Below are 21,641 nucleotides of genomic sequence, written 5' to 3' on the forward strand. Positions count from 1 at the left end.
TTTTATTATTATTGTTGTTGTTGTTGTTGTTAGTAGTATTATTATTTTCCTGCCTCCACCTCGGAGGCTCTGGCATTATAGGCATGTGTTGCCATACCCAGCATTTTAAGCGCTAGTAATTAGTCCCAGGGCTTTCTGCATTCCAGGCAAAGGTTTTACCAACTGAGCTATGGCTTCAGCCCAAGTTTTATACTTTACCTCAGACACATAAAGCTGTATGGATCTAAAACACTGCGATCTCATTCGGGACCATTGCTTAAATGGCTTTGCTGATGGACTCTGAAGACAGGAACCAGGCCTTCAAGAGGTGGAGTGCAGCCAGTCTCAGTCAACCTGAGCTCTTCACCTCTGGAAGCTGCTTCCTCTGGAGGTCTTCCCACGGAGACCTACCTCAGCATTGCTATTTCTTGGCATCTGTGTCTTTAGCACAGTGCCATTCCGTTGCCTTAACAAATGCATCTTGACAGTCGAGGCGCTCACAAGTGGCATCAAGTGGGCGTTAGGGAGCGTGGAGCTGTGGGCACCAGGGAGTGGAAAGCTGTGTGACAGGAGCTGGGCACAGTGCTGTTGCTGAGCAGTTGATCTGGGGGCCCTCGGTGCTGTGTGCAGTCTAAACCAGTTCTGGGATGACTGTTGTGTCTCAAGGTTTTTGAAAATGCTGGCTATTTATGTGAGAAACATGAAATTTGACTCCTGTCTCTGCTTGTGTGTGATGCATGCCGCCCCCTCGAGGAGAGCAACATCTTGTGTTTACAGAGATTATACCTCTGTCTGGATTTTGTTAAAGCTCATCTCTTAACGTAGTGCCACTTAGGACATTTCAGTCACAATGACAGTTTAAACTTCTTAGTTGTGCTTAGGCTTCATCACTGTATGCCACTGGAGAGAGGGAGCAGAGCCTCTTACGTGTGTGTAGTCATTGCTTCCTGGTGGTTGTGTGTGACCAGCTTATAACAGGGAACTTTTGGTTTACTGTGTTGGTGTCAAGTCACATGGTCCCTGTAGAGTCACATACTCCATCCAGTATTAAAATTGTCACTTTAAAGTGGGACAGTTGATAGACATTTGATTTGTTGGGTGATGATATTGAGATATCGAGGAGTAGCAAACACTCTTTACAAAGTGGGGGTTCTCTGGTCTCGTCTGTTTGGTCCAGTAAAGATTATATGACTTTGTATTTGTTGAACAAATGACCAAAGACCAAATTTCACGTACTTCTTTCAGGTTTCCTAAGCTAGTGGCTCTCAACTTTCCTGATGCTGTGACCCTTTAATACAGTTCCTCATGTTATGGTGACCCCCCAACTATAAAATTATTTTCATTGCTATTTCATAACTGTGATTTTGCTACTGTATGAATCATAATATCTGTAAATATCTGATATGCATGCAGGACATCTGATATATGACCCCTGTGATAGGGTCACTTGAACCCAAAGGGGTCTTGATCCACAGTTTGAGAATCACTGCTCTAGATTGATATTTAAACATCTCTTTCCCTCTGATCTGAATCTGATGTGGAATTGAAAATAAAATTTAAAAAATATTTTAATAGGATTTTTCAAACATTTTCTGAAACAGTTTTTTTACATTACATATTTTCTATGGAAACTCAGTAAATATTTTTAGTAGTAATGCCTTTACTGTAGTTACAATTAGTCACAGAAACTTGTGTTGCTAAGTTTTGTTATAGAAATTGGGCAGATGTCTGTCAGCTGTGCTGCAACCACATCGTTGCTTATTTAAGGCAGGCCCTCAGCTTTAAATGTTTCTAGATCAAGGAACAGCTTGGAGGGTGTTGTCTCTTTTTATATTTGATTTTTCCTTTGCGTAGATTGTCATCAAGTTATTTCTGCCCAGGTCTTGTCTGCCTCTCCCAAATTAGAATCCAGCTTGAGCACAAGGTAGCTTAATGACTCCTGAAGCTGAATGTCTGTGTTAACAGCCCTTGTTCACAGAACGAGTTGCAGGGGCTTTGAATAGGCATGTCCCCTGGAGACACAGTGTTGATGGCTTGCCCCCGGCTTGCTTCTTCACTTCAGTGACCGGCCTGAGGCTGTGGCGCTGGGCTCTAGGTCTTTTTCAGTGGTGAAGGGCTGCCTGCCTGCCTGAAATGCGGCTGTGTGTCCTAGAGATGACACAGACTCCACCCACAGTCGGGCGTGTGTGTGTGTGTGTGTGTGTGTGTGTGTGTGTGTGTGTGTGTGTGTGTGTGTGTGTGCGCGCGCACGCTGGACTAACCCCAACCCCCTGCTGCTCAGAGAGTCCAGGCTTATGTGATGATAGTTAAATTCAGCTTATAGTGTTATACTCAGACTTAATTTATCCATCATTTAAGCACATCTGTGAATTTGTTTGTTGGTGTGATAGTATTTTTTAACTTTCCAGTTTATTGGCAGGCTTTGAAATAAGCTGTCATTTGAAGGTTTCTCTATCAGTGAAGAGAAAACAAACAAACTTGTAATCGTGCGATCAAGGAAAACAAACCTGAGAGTCAGTGTATCGAGGGTTAGGGTGGGAAGATGAGCCCTTGTAAGAGGCCATATCACTGTGAAGGGTATGTGGACCCAACCTGCCAGAAAGCTCCAGTCCCCACAGTGTGTCCTTGCAGGAGCCTGCCCTGGAGCACCCAGCTGGGAGGTATAAACTTGTCCTCTGCTTTTCTCCAGCGCCCTCTGCCAGAGAAGCTGGACATCGTGTCAGCTGGTGAGGGAAAGTAGTTAAATGTCACAGATCCATTTTCACAGAGCAGGCAAGAGGCAGAGGTTGGCACTGTAGATAGTAAATGAATAACCAGCCAGTTCCCACCTCAGCAACAGGAAGTGCTGGTCATGGGTATATAGTGCATGTTGTCAGATCTCCCAGCAAGCAGTGAGATTCCATCATTGTTAATAACTGAACACTGTGGCACACACAGCAAGGTGAGCCACCAGAGGCTACTGCTCAGACATCAGCGGGATTTCCTTTGTATTCCAGGCTGTGCTATACACACGAGCACAGAGAGGGGCTCTGTGACTCTGACCCTGGGACTGTTGCTAACACTGGCTTTCTTTAGGGTTCTTAATTACATGTGATAGAAAACAACAGTAATTTAGGGAAGAACAAAAACAAACTTTGCCCAGACAAGAAACGAGTGGCAACCCAGAGAACCTGGGCAGCTATCCCTGGTGGACAGGAGACAGCCAGCAATGCAGACTGGTTCCCTGCGACTGCCGCCTCCCTTCCGAGCCTGGTGTGTGTGGCTGAAGCTTTCTCTAGTCATCGGCCAGCTTTGTGCATTAGACTCAAGGCTGAGCTCTGGACTTGGCCACACACAGCATGCTTCCCTGAACCTACAGCCCTTCAAGGACTTTGAATTGAAGCAGCTCTGTACAGGAAATTGAGGTGCAGTTCCTAGTGAGGAAGGAAAGGGTGTGATGTGTGTAGGTGATCACGATAGTTCATAGAGGAAAGCCTGCAAAAATGAAAGCCAGTTGTTCTGTGTGTGTGTGTGTGTGTTTGTGTGTGTGTGTGTGTGTGTGTGTGTGTGTGTGTGTGTGTTTTAAAGCCACACAACAGACCATCTAGAACATAGGAGAACTCCTGTGGGACCAGTTGGTATTCAGAAGACAAGCCTCAGAAAGATGTATGTCTGAGGTAGGCAGCAGGGGGCATTGCTTCTAAAGTCAGATAAACTGAGAGTTGCTGCTGGGATCTGTCTTGCTTTGTTTGGGCCACAGTAGTTAATCTTAACAAGTGAATCTTGGATCTGAAGCCCACCTTAACACCAAATGGCAGTAAGCTGGGATTTCTTTGAAAAGCTGGAGACCACTGTTCAGATCTCTGACTCTTCTCCACATTCCAAAGTAAAAGTCACAGTTGTCTCCAGACCATTTCATTCCGTGGGACCAGGCTCCAGGGTCAGCCCTGCACTCCTGGCCTCTGGTCTACCTAGGGCTGACTTGGATTGACACTGGGAGTGGGTATGACTCTTGGAGGGTGTTGTCCTTGCACTGCACGACTCACAACTTGCTGTTTGTGTCCACCGTGTGCAGTGAGACCAGAGGTAAGCCCATCCTCTGACAGCTGCTGTCAGAGCTGGGAGAATCCCTCTCCCTGGCTGATTCCTCCCAGGCATCATACCATCCCAGCTAGCTCCTGGGAGCCCCTTCTACTGAGAAAACTGGATTCTGTCCACTTTAGCTGCCTGGGCCACCTTTACCCCAGCACAGCTGTGAGGGTTACCTAGACCCTGGTCAAAACTCAAGAGAGAGATGAGAAAGTCACCTTCACACAGGTTGAATTCCTCTCAGCTGCTCTTCGGAGAGTCCACATTAATTGTGCTTACTCCTCCTGCTTGTATTTCATTATATTTTGTCTAGTGTCATTGTAAGTCAGCAAAAGAGTCGGTAGTGGGCGCTCTCTCCTTTGGTCAGCCTCAGAAGTTCTAATTCATTGTATTTTTTATGAGTAACAGGTTTGTGAGCTTGGTGGCTACAGCAATACCTACCTATTCAGTGTTTCACACCTTCTGAGCATTAGAGGGCTATAATCAGGGCAAGGTTGGGTTTTTCCCTGAAGGTTCCTTTGGAGGGAAGGGTCAGTCCTCAGTCTTCCACAGGCCTTGAATGGGCAAAATTCAGTTCCTGTAGTACTATAATAAGATTTACAGTAAGTTGTGACTTCAAAGCCCCTCTAATCAATAGAGAGATTTTAACAGTCTGCTAGAACAGTGTCACATAGTGAGTAAGGGAAGTTGTTGGTATCAGAACTGCTTTGCCTCCGTACCTAGCAGTGATGTCCCTGCAGGCCGACAGGGAGCTGTGCGTCTGTTGCTATGGCATACATTCCCAGCATACCTTTGGTTCAGCTCCCACCTTCACCTGGGAGCAGTTACATCACAGTTTAAATAAAAGGCAGACCCTTCCTGTCCCCTTTCTCTTTTTCTTCTTTCTCTCTCCCTCACTTCTGTCTCCGTTGTCCTCAATAAACCTCTTCCACATGGAACTGTATTAGTCTGGTGTGGTCTGTCTGGACAAGAGCCGCTATTCTATCACAACATAAGTGACACAGACCAGTGTGGTGTTGTGATGGTTAGAAGCAAGCCACAGGTTGTCCCTCTCATACTCAAGAGAGGTCTGTCAACTTGTTACCCTTTAATGCTCGGAGGACATACTTCCCAACTTCATGTCCTGTCCTTCAGAATCACTCAGCTCATGGGTCCTCACTGTTGTAATGTGTCCTGCCAGGTGACCCAGAGCGTTCCAAGCACCTACTCCAGGACCTTTCTGCCCCATGACTTTCCCTAGTCGATCAGGTACTAAATGTTACTCAGACCATGCTGCGCCTTTCCAATCAGATTTTCCCTTGACGTCTTTGCCGGTTCTGTTGTCCAGCCCTGAGTCCAGTACACACTTTCTGAGCGCAGCAGGTAGCAGAAGTTGAATAAAGTGAGGCTTAAATGTCTGTGCTGAGCGGACGAGATGCTCCTCACATTTACAGCCCTTCCTAACTAGCCTAGCCTATCAACAGTGCCAGGAAAACTTCCTCAGTTAGCCAGGCTTCTAATGATGGTGGGACCTGTGCCCTCCTTCACTTAAAGAGTGAGCAGTGCTGAGAAGAGTCTGGAATGTAGCCAGATTGACCCAGGATGTGGATTCTTGGGTTTCTTGCAGATGAAACTCAGGATGAGAAACAGTTTTGACTTCAGGTAACTAGCTAGGCCCCAGAGGCAAACACGAGCCCCAGTCCTTTTATTGACTCCTACTTTATAAATTCAAGGAATAATCAACTAACAAGAGTTTGAGAGTGAAAGAAACAAATGTATTGAAAAACTAGCTCGCCAGACACCCCCACTCCACGCCCTCACCACCCAGCAAAATATGTCTCACAGGTGCTTCGTGTCCTGCTTGTCCCCACCTTAGAGCCCCTATCACATTCCTCCTTCCTCAGTTCCCACAGAACAGAAGCTGCACAGGAGAGCGGGAGCCAGTAAGCTGGAAAGAGTGAGCAGTGAGCGTGATGACTGAAGGGATGGTGGATGCATTGGAGAGGAGTCACAGCACACTGTACTAAAGAGCTGTTAAAGAGGAGACGCGCTCTGCTGCGGGTGGGGGACTCCTTCACCATAGCTGTACAGTAAGAAAAGCAAGGTGCAAAGTGGAATACGAGGCAGGTCTCAGTTTTACAAAACAACAATTAAATAACGTCCTTTGTGGAAAACACAGATGGATAGAGATGTGGTAGTTGGCTTGGGCTTCTGGAGGTATGGGAAGTACACAAGAGGATGAAAGATCTGGACAGAGTGAAAAGGGTGAGTTAAGCTCACGGTCAAGGAAATTAGAAACAAAGGTGGTACCTCCCCCTCCAGGGAAGAAAGCCGGGCTTGGTGGCTCACACCTTCAGGGAGGGGGAAGCAGATTACCTCTGATCTCTGTGAGTTCAAGGCTAGCCTAGTCTCCATAGCAAGTTCCCAAACAGCCTAGATTACATACCGAGTCCCATCTTTAAAATAAAAATTAGAAGTAAATAAATGAAGTTGTAGGACTATGAGATGACTCGATGTGGGGAGGAGGCAGAGACCTGCCTATGATTCTAATACAGGAGAGGGGTGGCAACAGGAAATTTCTGGAATGAGCAATCTGGATAGCCAGATGAGCCAAAACAGTGAGCCCCGGGTTCAGCCAGACACTTTGCTTCAATATAGAAAATGGAGAGAGACTGAGGAAGACCTCCTTCATCAGCCTCAGCCTCTAGAAATGTACACACACACACACGCACATGTGTACCTACACACACAAACATGAGCCCACACACATTTTTAAAAAAAACTGACTTAATCCTCATTTAATCTAGCTCTTTACAGCTGTCCCATAGGTCCAGAAATCTCTCCAAATTCAAGCTTACAATCTCACTAACCCCACAAGAGAGGTAGCAACTTACTAATTATTGCTTGATCAGAAAAGAATGTGCACTCTTGGAAGAGCTGTCCTTTGTGAGCATTAGCTGAGATTAGGCACCAAAAGGGGGAGATAAGATAAAGAAGCTTTAAATGGCTCTAGATTTTTCCTGAGGTCAGAGAGACAGGAGAGGAGTCTGCCACCAGGGCACCAACAGCCCAGAAGACAGAGGAAGCTATTTCAAAGCCAGGAATATAGTTCCCCTGGCTGTCCTGCACCCAGGCCTGCCGATGATGCATTCTCAGCCACCCTTTCCCTTACTGTGACCAAGAGCAGTGCTGCTGACAGCCGCTGGCCAGTGCCATTAGATGCGTGTCCTCGAGTGTATACGTTGCCTTGTGCTGTGATTCCAGAGGACACACAAAGCTGTCAGCTGGAAATTCGTGTGAACTGAATCAGTCCTCCCTCCCAGGTCTGCTGCCTTCCCCAGCAAGGAGCACGCTTTCCATCGTACAGTCAGCGAGCACACAGGATGGTCCTGGGAGTCAGCGAGCACACAGGACAGTCCTGGGAGTCAGCGAGCACACAGGACGGTCCTGGGAGGCCATCTCTTTACGAAGGAAAGTAATGACAACAGCTTGCAGGGCACGCAAGAGTCAGGAAATAGATGTTTCAGTGAGGGTCAAGAACAGATATAGCAGAAACAGGAATATGGACAGAAAGTCAGGGTGGGGATCCAGGACTGTCCAGGACAACTCCAGCAGGGGCTGTTTTGGGTGGCTAAAGCTAGATCAGATTCCTGCTAACCAGGAGTTTGAGGCTGCTTAGCATGGCAGACAGCTCCTTGACTGACCTTCTAAGACAGGAATCCACAGTGAAGTAAATCTACCCACAAACACTAAGCTCCTCAGATGAGTGATTATTAAGGAAGACAGACAGGAACATGAGTGTGGGAACAGAGACTGGCTTTCCTCTCCATCTGCAAAACGGGCAAGGTCATGAAGCCGGCACTCGGGAGGGAGGAAGGGGAGGAAAGGTACCTACGGAAGAGCTGATGGATTTACTGGCTTAAAGATCCATAAGCCAAACGCTGAGCATGAACAGTGGCACCAAACCACTGAGGTGCACACTCGGGAAGTTTCAGAGCTCATGCGGAAGAGGCACGTCGGGCTCTGTTGGGGGGCGGAGGTGAAGAAAAGCATTTGACTGGAAAAGAGTTTAGTACTTAGTGGCATGGCCCTCTGACAAGGATGGTGTGCTGAGGTGCAGCCACATGGTGCCTTCAAACCACTTCTCAGCCAGTCATGCCACCAGTCTGCCACGAGAAGGAAGCTTGCACAGTTTCTAGAAATTTACTTCTGCAACCCTTTCTCTTTTCCTTTTTAAAAATTTTCTTTATATTTTATATGTATAGGTGTTCTGCCTGTATGTGTGTCCCCATGTACCATGGTGCATGCAGTGACAACAGAGGCCAGAAGAAGATATCAGATTGCCTGGGAGTAGAGTTACAGAAACATATATAGTAATGGGTTATGGGACTCAAACCTGAGTCAGTTCAAGGACAGTCAGTGCTCTTAACTAGTGAGCCATCTCTCTGGCCCCTTCCTCCCCACCCTCATTCCCACTCAGACAGGGTCTCACTATGTACCTCTTGCCATCCTGAAACTCATGACATAGACCAAGCCGGCCTGAAACTTACACAGAACTGCCTGCCTCTGCCTCTAACCCTCGCCCTGCCTATGCAGGTATTAAAGGCCTGCCCATCCATGCCAGGCTGCGGCTGCTGCTGCTGCTGCTGCTGCTGCTGCTGCTTCTTCTTCTTCTTCTTCTTCTTCTTCTTCTTCTTCTTCTTCTTCTTCTTCTTCTTCTTCTTCTTCTTCTTCTTCTTTTTTTTAAAGATTTATTCATTTATTATATACAAGTACACTGTAGCTATCTTCTGACACACCAGAAGAGGGCATCGGATCTCTTTACAGATGGTTGTGAGCCACCATGTGGTTGCTGGGAATTGAACTCGGGACCTCTGGAAGCGCAGTCGGGGCTCTTAACCACTGAACCATCTCTCCAGCACCCCCCCCCCGTTTTTTTTCAGAGCTGGGGACGGAACCCAGGGCCTTGCGCTTGCTAGGCAAGCACTCTACCACTGAGCTAAATCCCCAACCCCTCCATGCCAGGCTTCTTAAAGAGACTTTTGTTTTCCAGCAGGATGAGCTAGCAGTTGCAGGAGGGCAGGTCATGGGATAACTGAGTTAAAACATTGAAGTGAACAGTACTGGATAGGTAAGGATGTCAGTGATTCCTTAGGATCCATTTCTGTCCTCGTCTCTCCCTGTCAGTTTAATCAAATCACAATGAGTGAATCAGGGGTTCAAGATAGAGCTCAGCTGTTAAATGTACTTGTTCTTAGAGAGGGCCTGGATTCAGCCCAGCATCCACACAGTGGCTCACAACCATCTGTAACTCAGTTCCTAGAGGTGAGACACACCCTCTAGCCTCCACTAGCTTATGTATGCAAATGATGCAAATGTATACATGCAGGCATAATACTGATGCACACAGAATGAACAGTTTTTGATTCAAAACAGAAGTTGAATGTAGAAAAATAACTAGACCTTGACAAAGAGTTACCATAGGATCCTAGAAAGATGTACAAAGTGCCAGTGGCCTATGAGAGTGTGCTCAGCATTGCCGAATCCATAGGAGGATCTGGCTCACAGCTGAATTAGCTAGTTAGTATAGTCAGATTCACAAAGAAGGACAGTAGAGGCAGGAAGAGGGGAGAAATGGACAGCTTCTGTTTTGAAAGGGGAAACATGCTAGTTCCATGGCACTGAAAATAGTAACACTACTACTTTTTTTTAATGATATCTGCATGTGCATCACGCTCGCCTTCCTCTTATTCCATGCTCCCTTCCTCCCAAATGTTTAATTATTACTGCTACATATATATATATTCATATATGTGCATGTGTATATACCCACATTATACACACCTTTATGCAGTCTGCTGAGTCCATTCAGCACTGCCAATTTGTATGTATGTTCAGGGTTGATCTCTTGGGATTGGACAACCTATGAGAGAGCTCATCCATGGAAGAAGTGGTTCTCCTTCTCTAGCAGCCGTTGACCATCTGTGGCCCTTCATTTAGGGGTAGGACCTCGTGGAGTTTCCTGTATCCATGTTGGCGTGTGTGCTGGTCTCGTTAAGGTGATGATGTGAATTCCTGAGTGCTTTTTCCCTGGCATGCATGACTAAGCAGAACTGTCTAACTGCAGGTGCCCCAGTCTGCTCCCTGAGTTTAGGAGTTGGGGTTGTCCACTGTCACTGCTCTCTGCATGTGGCCAGTGTGGACCTCTGTAGTAAGACCTTTATCTATTGCAAGAAGAAGAGTCTTGAATAAGGGGAGAAAACTAGACTCATTTGGTGGGGCCTGAGGCTTATGAACTGCACAGATAGACCTGAGCTGCACATGCTCGAAAATGCTTAAAGGGGAAATTGCAGCACACACTTTAGCAGCAGTTTTAATTTTTAAAAACTGGTGTGCATGTTATGTTGTCAGTTCTAGTAAGGACTGCTTCCAGCCAAAGGAGCTAGAGCTCTGGAAATAGCAGCACTTGGGAGATAAATGTACCTAGATCAGGAGTTAATGGTCATTCTCGGCTACATACAGTTCAACACAGTGCCAGCCTTGATAGATACATGGGGCCCTGGCTTTTGTTTGTTTTAAAGGCTGGGTTTTTAAACTTTAGGTGAGGGGAGAAGTGTAAAATACGATCACATGCAGGAATAATTAAAAACTTAAAACCAGAGATGGCTAATCTGTTCTGAGCACTGTCTGCTCTTTAGAGGAACGAGGTTCAATTACCAGCACCCACATGACAGCTCACAGCTGTCTGTTATTCCAGCTCCAGGAGTTTTGACACCCTCAGACAGGCTGGCAAAACACTAATACACATAAAATAAAAAAAATAAATCATTAAAAAATAAAAGACTTGAAACAGCAGCTGAGCCTGGTGGTGCACATCTTTAATCCTAGGATTTGGGAGGCAGAAGCAGGTGGATTTCCATGAGCTTAAGCCTGGTCTGACCTACATAGTGAGTTCCAGGCCAGCCAGGGGACTACATAGTGAGACCCTGCCTCAAAGGAGTGAAGAAAAAGTTCCACAGAAAAGTTAAAATGTGACCTCCATGTGCCACATGTTGTTCGCCTGTTTGAAGCAACAACAGAGTCAGGCTGTAGGATAAAAGATCAGATTCCTCTCTTGAAATCTCTGCCCTGGGACCTCCCCCTCTAAGAAACCCTTTGTAAAACTTGTCTCCTGCTCAGTTTCCTGCTGCTTCTTGCCCAGTCAGGGGCAGCTTCCCTCCTAGGTCTCATCCAGTAAATCCTGGTGTGAGGTTTGTTGTGTAGTATGACTTAGGGTATTTATTCCTTGGCTCTCCTGTGCTAGGATGTCTCTCCCTTTAGAGCTGTAATACCTTCACTGAGGAAGCATTCCTCCACAGACCTGTGAGCCCCACTTACGCTGGTCCCACCCACCATTACCAAAACCACAAAAAGGAAACAAGCCCCATCTCCACTGGGACAAATCAGTAAGTAATACAGAGGAAAGGGGATAATAAGTACACCTCGTTCATTGCTTTTAAAAGAAGCATATAGCCAGGCAGCAGTGGTGCTCTGCAAGTTAGTTCCACTACTCAGGAGACAGAGACAGCGGGTCTTTGTGAGTTCGAGGCCAACTTGGTCCATAAAGCTATTCCAGGCCAGCCAGAGATATTAGACAGAGATACTCTTACCTGAGACGGCCGGGGGTGATGGGGGAGGAAGAATTGAAGGGAAGAAAGAAACCGCACATGAAGAATGTTTTGGTTTAGTTCACTTTCAAGACACTCCTGCTTCCTGGGATGTGCAGGTGCGCACCACCAGCACCCACCAGCGGGTCACAGCTGCTTTGTTTTGTGGAGGGTGGTGACCCAAGGCCATAGATGTGCTGGAGCAAGTGCTTTGCCCCCAGTCCTTTAAAGAGCATTCCTGGATCCCCAAGAAACTTTCCGCTTACGTTGCCTCTAAGATGATACCAGTTGACACACACGAAGGGAGTCTTTCCTTTCCTTTTTGTACTATGAGTGCTTTGCCACGGGCATGTATTAGGTTATAAAATAAAAGCGTGATTAGATGTTGGTCTTTTAAATTAATAATGAAAAGTGGCAGATGTACAGTAAGAGTTAGAGAGTAGGAGTGACGCTGCTGGGGCGCTTTGTCATGTAAACAAGGAGCTGTAAGGAGCTGGCCTTAGTTCTTTAATTTGCTGATGAATAGAATTAAGCTGAAGCCATTTTCTTCTTCCTGCTGTTGAATAAATACCTCTGTAGCCAGAACAAGGCCCTACCTCCCTACCTGCTTTCTCACATTCCCTCTCTGGGGTAATTTAAGGCTCTCCGTGTGCTGCAGATTAAGAAAGCCTGAGGGCAACATGTTTTCTTTCTAGATGTGTGACTGAAAGCTGCATGGCTGCAACATACCTGGTCATACTCAGAACTGCCGCAGCTAGAATTCTTGCATGCAAATGGCTCAGCTATGTGTACATCGTTTACCATGAAAACATTCCTGAAGAGCATCTCTCAGATCATTAGATGAGTAGTCACTTTTCAAAGTTCATAATATGTAGAGATTCAGGAGTCACGGGAAGTTTTAAATACTGCTAAGGCCAGAGTCTCGTGCACAAAGATTTCATCCATCTGGTTGAAGCAGTCTTGGTTTTGGAAGTTTTTAAGCTTCCCAAGTTAATTCTGATTGGAAGCCACAGACTGAGTAATCACTGTTTCGAAGGAAAAATATTCACAGATAACCCCCACCATATCAATTTAAATTGGTTTTATTATGATAGTATTTTGTTATGAACAATCTGCCTTTAGTTTGAAATTCCTTATATGGATAGTTGTATGCAAAATACATGGTTAAATGCAAAATTATTAACTACAAAGCAGCATCTAGGCATGGGTGAGTGCTGCTTGGCCAAGGCTTGGGTTACGTTGTTGTTCTAGTTTAGCTGTTGATCTCACTGGTACCTGCATTAGTCTAGGTCCAGTAGGGATATGGAAGCCTTGTAAATGGATCTAGTTCATTCAAGGAATAAGTCATGATAATAGGATTAACTGTAAACTGGGCATGGTGACACATGCCTTTTATTCTAGTGCTCAGGAAACAGGGGCAGGGGCAATCTCTAAGTCTGAGGCCAGTCTAGTCTGTCTACTGAATTCCAGGCCAGTCAAGGCTACATACTGAGACCCTGTCTCAGCAAACAAACAAATGAAGACTTAACTACAGAAGCGGCATGAACCCTAAGCTGATGAAGCCCTGGCTAAGAAGGGAAGCCCCACTGGAAAGCTGGCGCACATTCACAGGGCATGGCACAGATTTGCTGAATGAGCACCAGGAAGCACTTTAAGCTAACTACCTGTTCTTCAACTAGAGCACATGCAGAATGCAAGCCAGTCACAGCCAGTAGCCCCTCAGCTTGTGCTCCTATTGGAAAGGAGCCCTGGGCGTGTTGATGGATGGCTAGGTGTGTTGATGGATGGCTAGGTGTGTGTGGACTATTGGTGCAGCAGACCTGGAGTCCGGTGTGTGTGTGAGGAGGAGTCCCATGAGAGACAGTTGGGAGGTGGCTAGTAGTAGGGACTGGAATTAGTTCAGTGCTAAGAGTGCCATTGGATGGGATGCTAGGCTGCCAGAGCCAAGGTTGCCCATGCTAAGCCTAGGCCTGTAACCAGCCAGCATCTGGGCTTCAAACCCACATACTAACCTCACAGTGCCACGGTAACAGGTGTCAAGAGGGTCCTTCCTCCTGCAGCTCCCCATGGTGCTGACTGAAAGAAGGGCCAGAGCCTGTGTTACTGGGAGAGCATGGAGCCATCAGGAAAGAGATAGTGACCCCTGATGCATGCACACCACTTGGGCTAGCTATAGCACTACAGCCTAGCTGTTAGCTGTCTTCACTTTTTAAAACAGAGTTCTTCCATGTTGCGTATCTTGTAATAGCTCTCCAGCTGAACAGGGCTCTGTATAAAAAGATAATCCGTGTCAGACAAACATGAAGTTAGAGCATACATGGGAATCACCTCCACAGAGCCTGATCTGTTGGATGAGTTGGATAGAAATCACAGATCATTTCTAATAGGGAGCCCCAGTGATGGCAGTCTCTGAGACAGCACTAAGTGTCCTTACTCTGTAGACCCCACACAAAGCCCTGCACTAGTCGATTTCTCCACAGTTGTGGGCAGAACAAACGAGACAGCTAAGCCACTTGACAAAAAAGCAGGGCAGCAGCTGTCATACTGGAGGGGAACCTCCATTTCTGACTCCTCTCAAAGTGGCTCTATCATGTTGATGACATTGTCTAGATCAAGACTTTGTGCACAAATAATATCCCTGCCCTGTATCCTGAGTGTGGAGTTTCAAACCCAGGGCCTCACGTACAAGGCTACAAGCACCTGAGCTATGGCGGCAGCATCCTCCTACATACAGGTTAGTCTAGGGGTTAGCCTGTGGGCCACTCTGGCCTTAAACTTGTGATTCTCCTGCCTCAGCCTCCCAGACAGCTGGAATTACAGTCCTGTGCCCTCACTCCTGGTTGCTTTTTTACTTCTTCATTGGCTTTAAAGTAGTCATCATACTAACACTGCTTCTTAAATATTTAATAGGGTAAAAGAACAGGAAACACAAGAAGAGGAACGTTTGATGGAAGAAAAGAAAAAGAAAAAGCAGGAAGACAAGAAAAAGAAGGAAGGTGCTCAGAAAAAGGTTTGCTAGGACTCCTTCCATGTCCTCCATGTCATGTCTGCATCAACATGGCTGTCTCGTGTCCAAGGTTGATTCTAGTACTGTTTTACGTCAATATGCCGAGTCTGGAATGAGTAAATATAGACACTTGGCTAGTGAGGCGAGTACAGAGTGCCGGTTACAGAAGGTCTTTTCTACAGCGTCAGGCGTACTGAAGCTGTGTCCAGGGCAGCGCAGCTTCTGTGTAAAGAACGCTCTTGCTGCCTCCTGAGAATGGACCGCCCAGCCCAGCCCACCCACAGCAGCCTATCGAGACATCAGGGAGAACCAGGAAACTGACAGTATTAGAAAAGCTGGAAATAATTGTTACAGTCTTAGTAAACATTCTTTATAAATCCTTATAAATAAATAAGTTCTGTAAACCAGTTTGGAGAGATGACTCAACAGTTAGAAATATTTTCTTTTAAAAAAAAATTCTGTTTTTTAGAGCTCTAATTTAAACCTTATAGTCATATTTTTTATTTTGTGGCATGTAAAATAGCCAAATTATACTACCCACCCTTGCTTTCATCTCTGTACTGAGCCGTGAGATTGGAAGGATCCTTCTAGACTGACACACAGGGAGTTCAGATAGTGTCCATTACAATGTTTGCCAGTCACTAACTTAGCACTGTCCTGTGGTCAGAGTAGGATTTTTCTCAGTAGTAAATTAGCTAAATAAAAGGTTTGCTTTTAAAATTTTAAGAATTAAAAGTTTTAGTCCCAATAGTCACTCACACTCACTTGCTTGCTCCCCCCGACCCCCAAATTAAAATGAAAGGAAAACAGAGGCAGGCAGATTTCTGTAAGACTGAGGCCAACCTGGTCTGTGCAGTAAATTGCAAGACAGTCAAGGCTCCATGTCTCAAAGAAACTAAGAAAAAAACCCTAAAATAATTAAAAGTCTGCCTATAAACCTTCATCAGTGTGGACATTGCATTCAATTGTCTCTAAAAAGTTTCTCTTTTTTTTTTTTTTTTTTCAGGCTGCTGATCAAAAAACCAAAGGTAAGTTTTTTTTTTAAATAATATATTTTGTGAGGGGAATACTTTTTATAGTAGCTTCAAACTTTGCAATGGTGTGACTTTTGTAAAATTTATTTTATGTTTATGGGTATTTTGCCTGCATGTTTGTCTGTGCACCAAGTGTGTGCAATGTCCAAAAGGCCAGAAGAGAGCCTTGGATCTCCTAAAACTGGAATTAAGACAGTTGTGAGCCACCATGTGGGTGCCCAAAACTGAACCAGGTCCTCTGCAAGAGTATCAAGCCTGGAGTTAATTGATACCTGGTGGGTGAAAACAGAGGCTCTAACTGTCTTCTATTGTACTTTCAGTATACATTGTGAAGCTCTTCATTTATGACTGATTTTATTCTGTGTTTTTTTCATTGTCATTAGGTTAATATAAAACTGCCTAGAAAATGTCATCTGCATTTTAAACAACACTTTAAAATTTCCTTTTGATTTGATTCCCACCAAATAAGGATCAAATTCAGGAATAAGAAGACCCAAAGAAAACTGAATATTTTTAAAGCTTGAAAGTCCTTGCTGCCATCTATTTCTCGCAGTGTAGCTTGTTTCTCTCTTACTGATGGTCAGAGGCGTCTTTCTTTCCAGAGCTGGCTGGCCTGTTGTTTTGACAGTGTCGGTGGGAACACAGGCAGCTCTCAGTGGATGTAGCTCAGGCGTGCTGAGTATGCTAAGCTCAGGGAAGCTGTACTCCCAGACGCCCACCTTCATACCTGAGTCCATAGGGACGGTTAGGAGAGGCACATGCCGTGGGTCACAGAGGCCAGCTCTGTTCCATCGTGCAAGGTGCTGCTTTAATCTTCAGGTGCCACATCTTTAAAATGAGAGAAGTCGATGGATTGCTCTTGCCTGCTAGGGCTGCTGTACAGACAGATGAGCCAGCCCACACGGGAAGGGTAGTGTGGCAGCTGGAGTGTCGCTGGGGTCCAGTGGAGGGCTGCGGCACTGACTGGCATGTCCTTCTTTTGTCTTCCCGTGGACACACAACTGCACATGCAGATGCTTACATCATAAGGATTTTTGCAAAAGTTCTGTCAGCTGCTCTGTAGTAATACTTCGTATCTAGTTGGCATCTTGTAGTTTTAATATCAAAATTATGTGTAGAATCTGAACTCATAATTGAGCAGGACTTAGATTAAGTTGTTGGTTTTTCTATTAGTAAATGCAGAACTAGTGGAACTACAGCTTTGACCCTGTGTGTTAGTCCTTAGTCTTAGTTCCTAGAGATGGGTTTGCTGGTAATGGGCATTAGAAGCAGCAGGGTTCTGCTCTTTTAGAATCTTTTCAGAAGGCTCCAAAAGGACTGGCTATGGCTGTATCTGAATTTATGATCTCAAATAAAACAGTGGTTTTTACTGCCATTTATAAATGTGGGACTCGTCCTACACTGTTGATATCCTCCCCACCCCTCGTTCGTGTGTGTGTGTGTGTGTGTGTGTGTGTGTGTGTGTGTGTGTGTCCCATTTTCACAACCTGTTTCATTGTCATTTATGATTCTTTACTTCTCAGGCTGTGACTGCTCACAACTGTGTGGTGACTGAAATCCATCTCCTGCCCCTTGTGGAATTACTGGTTTCTGTTACTATGCTGATGAGTGTTTGTACTGGGGATTACTGACTGCCAGCTTCTTGTATCTCCCCTGAGTTGCTGATTTTTTTGGGGGAACAGTTTGTTGGTAGCTGTATGTGGCCTTTGGATTTGTCCTAAACACAGTTGTTTGTGTCGTAGAATTATAAAGGCTCTAAAGTCTTGTACATAATTTTCTACTTTAGCTAATTATTTCTACTTTATATGTATGAGCATGTTGCCTGCATGTTTGTATGTGCACCACATGTGTGCCTGGCATTCTTCGAGGCCAACAGAGGGTGCTGGAGCCATTGGAATTGCAGGGCGGTTTGAGCTGACCTGTAAGTGCTGGGAACTGACCTAGGTCCTCTGAAAGAGCAGCAAGTGTTCTTAAGCACCATGCTGCCTCTCTGGCCCAGTTTGTTCTCTAGGGAATATTAGCGATGTCAGGTTTTGATTTTTCTCAGATCCTGTCACTGCTCAGCCCCACCAGAATCAGCTGCTGCGAGGCGCACTCATGCCTGGTGCTGGTGTCAGACAGACACTGGTGTGGTGAGATGCGCTACACAGCGGCTGAGGCAGGTTTGCATTTATGAGCTGCCCTCGCTGTGGTGTTTGCTTCGCTGCCATGGCCTGGCCTGACAGCAGGTAGTGCAGGGACCACACCTGCCTGTTCCCACCTCTCCCCAGGACCCTCACTGCCTCCGTGCTTGTTCTAGGCCTTAGCATTAATGAGTCCCCTTGTTGCTGTGTTGTTATAGGGGATAGGAAGGAATCTATAGCTACAGAGTTCACTACCAAGCATGGAGGATTTGTGGGACATGATACAGTGGACCCTTGCCCCCTTCTCCATGTCTACAGCCAGTGGGGCACTTGGTATCAGGAAGGACAGCACCATTCCTGGCAGGGGTGGGCCTTAGGAGTCCCTCCCCACATGTCAGTCTGATACCACTTCTCTCCCTTATAAATTTGAAATTGGGTTTTCTAGAAATTCTCTTTTTCAAAATCATAATTAAAGTAGAGATTGTCTCTGGCTATCTCTTCTTTTTTTAAAAAAAAAAACAATCATTTTCCGGTGGGTGTGTGGGGGAGTGGGGAGAGGCTGGAGAGGTGGCTCAGGGTTTAGGAGCACTGCCTGCTCTTCCAGAGGTCCTGAGTTCAATTCCCAGCACCCACACGGTGGCTCACAACCATCTGTAATGGGATCTGATGCCCTCTTCTGGTGTGTCCGACAGCTACAGTATACTTGTATAGACAAAACAAATATTTTAAAAATATGTTTTTTTATTTTATGTGTTTGAGCATTGTGCCTGTATATATATCTGCAGAGGCTGTGTATATATCTACAGAGGCTGTGTATATATCTACAGAGGCTGTATATATATAATGTGTGTATATATATGTGTGTGTGTGTGTGTGTGTGTGTGTGTGTGTGTGTGTGTGTGTGTGTGTATGGATGGTAGACGGTTGTGAGCTGCCTCGTGTGAAAGCAGCCAGTGCCCTTTAACCACTAAGCCATTTCTCCAGCACCTTTTCAAGTCCTGGCCAGTAATTACTTTGTGGAAGCCTCATTCTTGTTTGCTGATGAGTACACGAGTGTAGATCATCCTGCCCTCAGGTTGTGCTGTCGGGAGCCCTGTTTTCTTTGTAGACAGGAGACACACACTGCTGTTCCTCTCTGCAGCTCATTTGCAACTGGTGGGTTCACTCTTGTCTTTCACCAGGATCTCTCTCTCTCTGGGCCTTCACTATCTCTGTTGCTACAGGAAGCTCAACATTAATGCCTTTGTTACAAAAGCAAAACAAAACACTTTGTTGAAAATTTTTGGGAGTCAAAAACTGAAGAAGGGTCATGAGTTCAAGGTTAGCCTTGGCTACAGAATGGAGACCTTGTCCAAGGTGTGCACAGGCGTGCGCACGCGCCCCCACCCCACAATCCTGAGAGAACTTTCTTATTTCCCAGTTACTGTTTATTAGCCATCCTGTATATCTCATTATATATTAATGTAAATACATATCGTCCACTGCTTTCCACAGCTTATGCTTCCTCCAACCTAAGCACTAAGCCATTTATAAAGCCTTCCTGCCAGTCTGTTCACAGACAGGGTCAGCCTGGACATTCTCTTTGCATTGGTGACTGAAGAAGGGCAGCTGAACACCAAGCCCTTGCCCCAGTGAGACCCTCAGTGTCTCATGGCAGGAGCAAGGATGGGTGGATAGCGTCCTGTTGTAAGATGTGCTGCCTTATATGCTACTCCAGCCTTGTTCAGGAACTGGTGTTCAGATAGCAGCAGTCGCTTTATTTAGGGCCCTGCCCTTAATTTGGGTATGGAAAGTAAGAATAGTTTTATCTGTGAACTTTGTGAGCCCCAATTTTGTATCATGTTTTCTGAGACTTTTTCATGGGTTGAATTGGGAGGTAGAGGGCAAAATTAGCCACAGTCACGTGGCACTACTCATAAATGATTATGTTCATGAAATAGCAAATGCTTTGATGTTTGGTTGTGGCTCTTCTCAGGAGATTACTGAGTTAGGGTCTCAGTGGGCTGAGTGTGGGGCTGACTGTGCTCACTTTGTAATTGTTAGTTCTCAGAAAACCTTTATTGAAGTCAGTGCAAACCGTGTGAAACCATATTCTTTCAGTGTGAAAGAATGGAGGTGGGGTTAAGTTTCAGACTCACAGGTCACATGTACTCCCAGCTCACACAAGCTTTGGCTGTGTGTGTGTGCACACAGTAGCTTTATTGAGTTATAATTGAAATGCAGTAATTGCACATATTAAAGGAGAACAATTTGCCACATGTTGGAATGTGTGCCCTTGTGAAACCATTACCACCATCAAAGTGACACCAAGCAACCCCCAAGAGTTTCTCTGATCCTCTCCACTCCCATTTCTTTTACCTCCTCCTTGGCCATCTGCCCTGAGCAAACACTGGCCTTTTTCTGCCGTGGAATTCACTCTCTTTCATAATGGATAATGAATGGGCTAATATGTCATTGTCTTGCTGAGCAGAATACCTGGGAATTCATGCACACATGTGCCCCTGGTTCCTCCCCCTTTTCTTGCTGGGTACTGTGCCATTGTGCATGCATACCATGAGCTCGCACATCCATACACCCGTGCCTGGGCGTTTGGTTTTTCTGTTCTTCAGCTTTTCTGAGCATTCGTGTCCTTGTCTTAGAATTCTATATACCTGGATTTTCCTGAGCAAATACATGGAAGAGAATAGCTATAATAATTTTCTCAAGAAGCTGCAAAATGATTTCCAAAGTGATTATACTGTTTCACAGTTCTGCCTTCCACCAGTATGTGTTTTATTTGGCCTTGTTATGATTACTAATAGTTAATGGTGTTTGCTTTGATGAAACACCATGGCCAAAAAGTAAGATGGAGGACCGGAGAGATGGCTCAGCGGTTAAAGAGCACTGACTGCTCTTCCAGAGGTCCTGAGTTCAATTCCCAGCAACCACATGGTGGCTCACAACCGTCTGTTATGAGATCGATGCCCTCTTCTGGTGTGTCTGAAGACAGCGACAGTGTACTCATATATAATAAATAAATCTTTTTGGGGTTGGGGATTTAGCTCAGTGGTAGAGCGCTTGCCTAGGAAGCACAAGGCCCTGGGTTCGGTCCCCAGCTCCGAGAAAAAGAACCAAAAATAAAAAAATAAAAATAAAAAAAATAAATCTTTTTTTTTTTTAAAAAAAAGTAAGATGGAGAGGAAAGGTTTATCCGGCTTACACTTTCATATGGTTGTTCATCATCGAAGGAAGTCAGGACAAGAACTCAAACAGGACAGGAACCTAGACACAGGACCTGAGGCAGAGACAATGGAGGGGTGCTGCTTACTGGCTTGTTCCCCATGACTTGCTCAGACTGCTTTCATACAGAAGCCTGAATCACCAACCCAGGGGATACTCCACCCACAATGGCCTGAGCCCGCCCGCCCTCCTCAGTCACTATGGAAGAGCATGCTCTACAGTCTCGCCGACAGCCTGATATGAGGTTGTTTTCTCTATAGAGGGTCCCTCCTCTGGGCTGGCTTCAGCCTGCGTCGGGTTGGCGAGCACAGTGTGCAGCGTTATTCTCAGGGCCCTACTTGCCATCTGTGGATCTGTTTGAGACGTGTCTGTTCCCATCAGCCGCCTGTCCTCACACTGCTACTTGTGATGCTCAGCTATCCTCGTAGGCTGCACAGAAGGTAGCCTGACGTCTGTGTCACTGTCCTCTTCGAGACCATGTGTGACTCGATGTTCCTACATAGTTCGAGCTGCATTACTCACACTCTGCTACTGGAGTTTACTAGTGAGCTCACTCACTGACTTAACAGGAACAGAGACCTGTCGG

The 21,641-nt window shown here is 45.7% G+C and overlaps 1 protein-coding gene across 11 annotated transcripts in view; it reads left to right on the top strand.

Annotated features, from left to right (window-relative positions):
• The window catches only part of Tnrc6c (trinucleotide repeat containing adaptor 6C), a 110,889-nt gene that overhangs the window by 30,252 nt on the left and 58,996 nt on the right, over positions 1-21,641 (top strand). For all 11 annotated transcript variants that reach the window (XM_087572631.1, XM_087572625.1, XM_087572626.1 and 8 more), the window contains 2 exon segments: positions 14,583-14,682; positions 15,686-15,707. In XM_087572631.1, the coding sequence (XP_087428757.1) occupies positions 14,620-14,682; positions 15,686-15,707 (85 nt within the window). In that variant the 5' untranslated portion in view covers positions 14,583-14,619.

The sequence above is a fragment of the Rattus norvegicus genome, chromosome 10 (genome assembly GCF_021556685.1).
Source record: "Rattus norvegicus strain SHRSP/BbbUtx chromosome 10, alternate assembly SHRSP_T2T, whole genome shotgun sequence".
Lineage (NCBI taxonomy): Eukaryota > Metazoa > Chordata > Mammalia > Rodentia > Muridae > Rattus > Rattus norvegicus.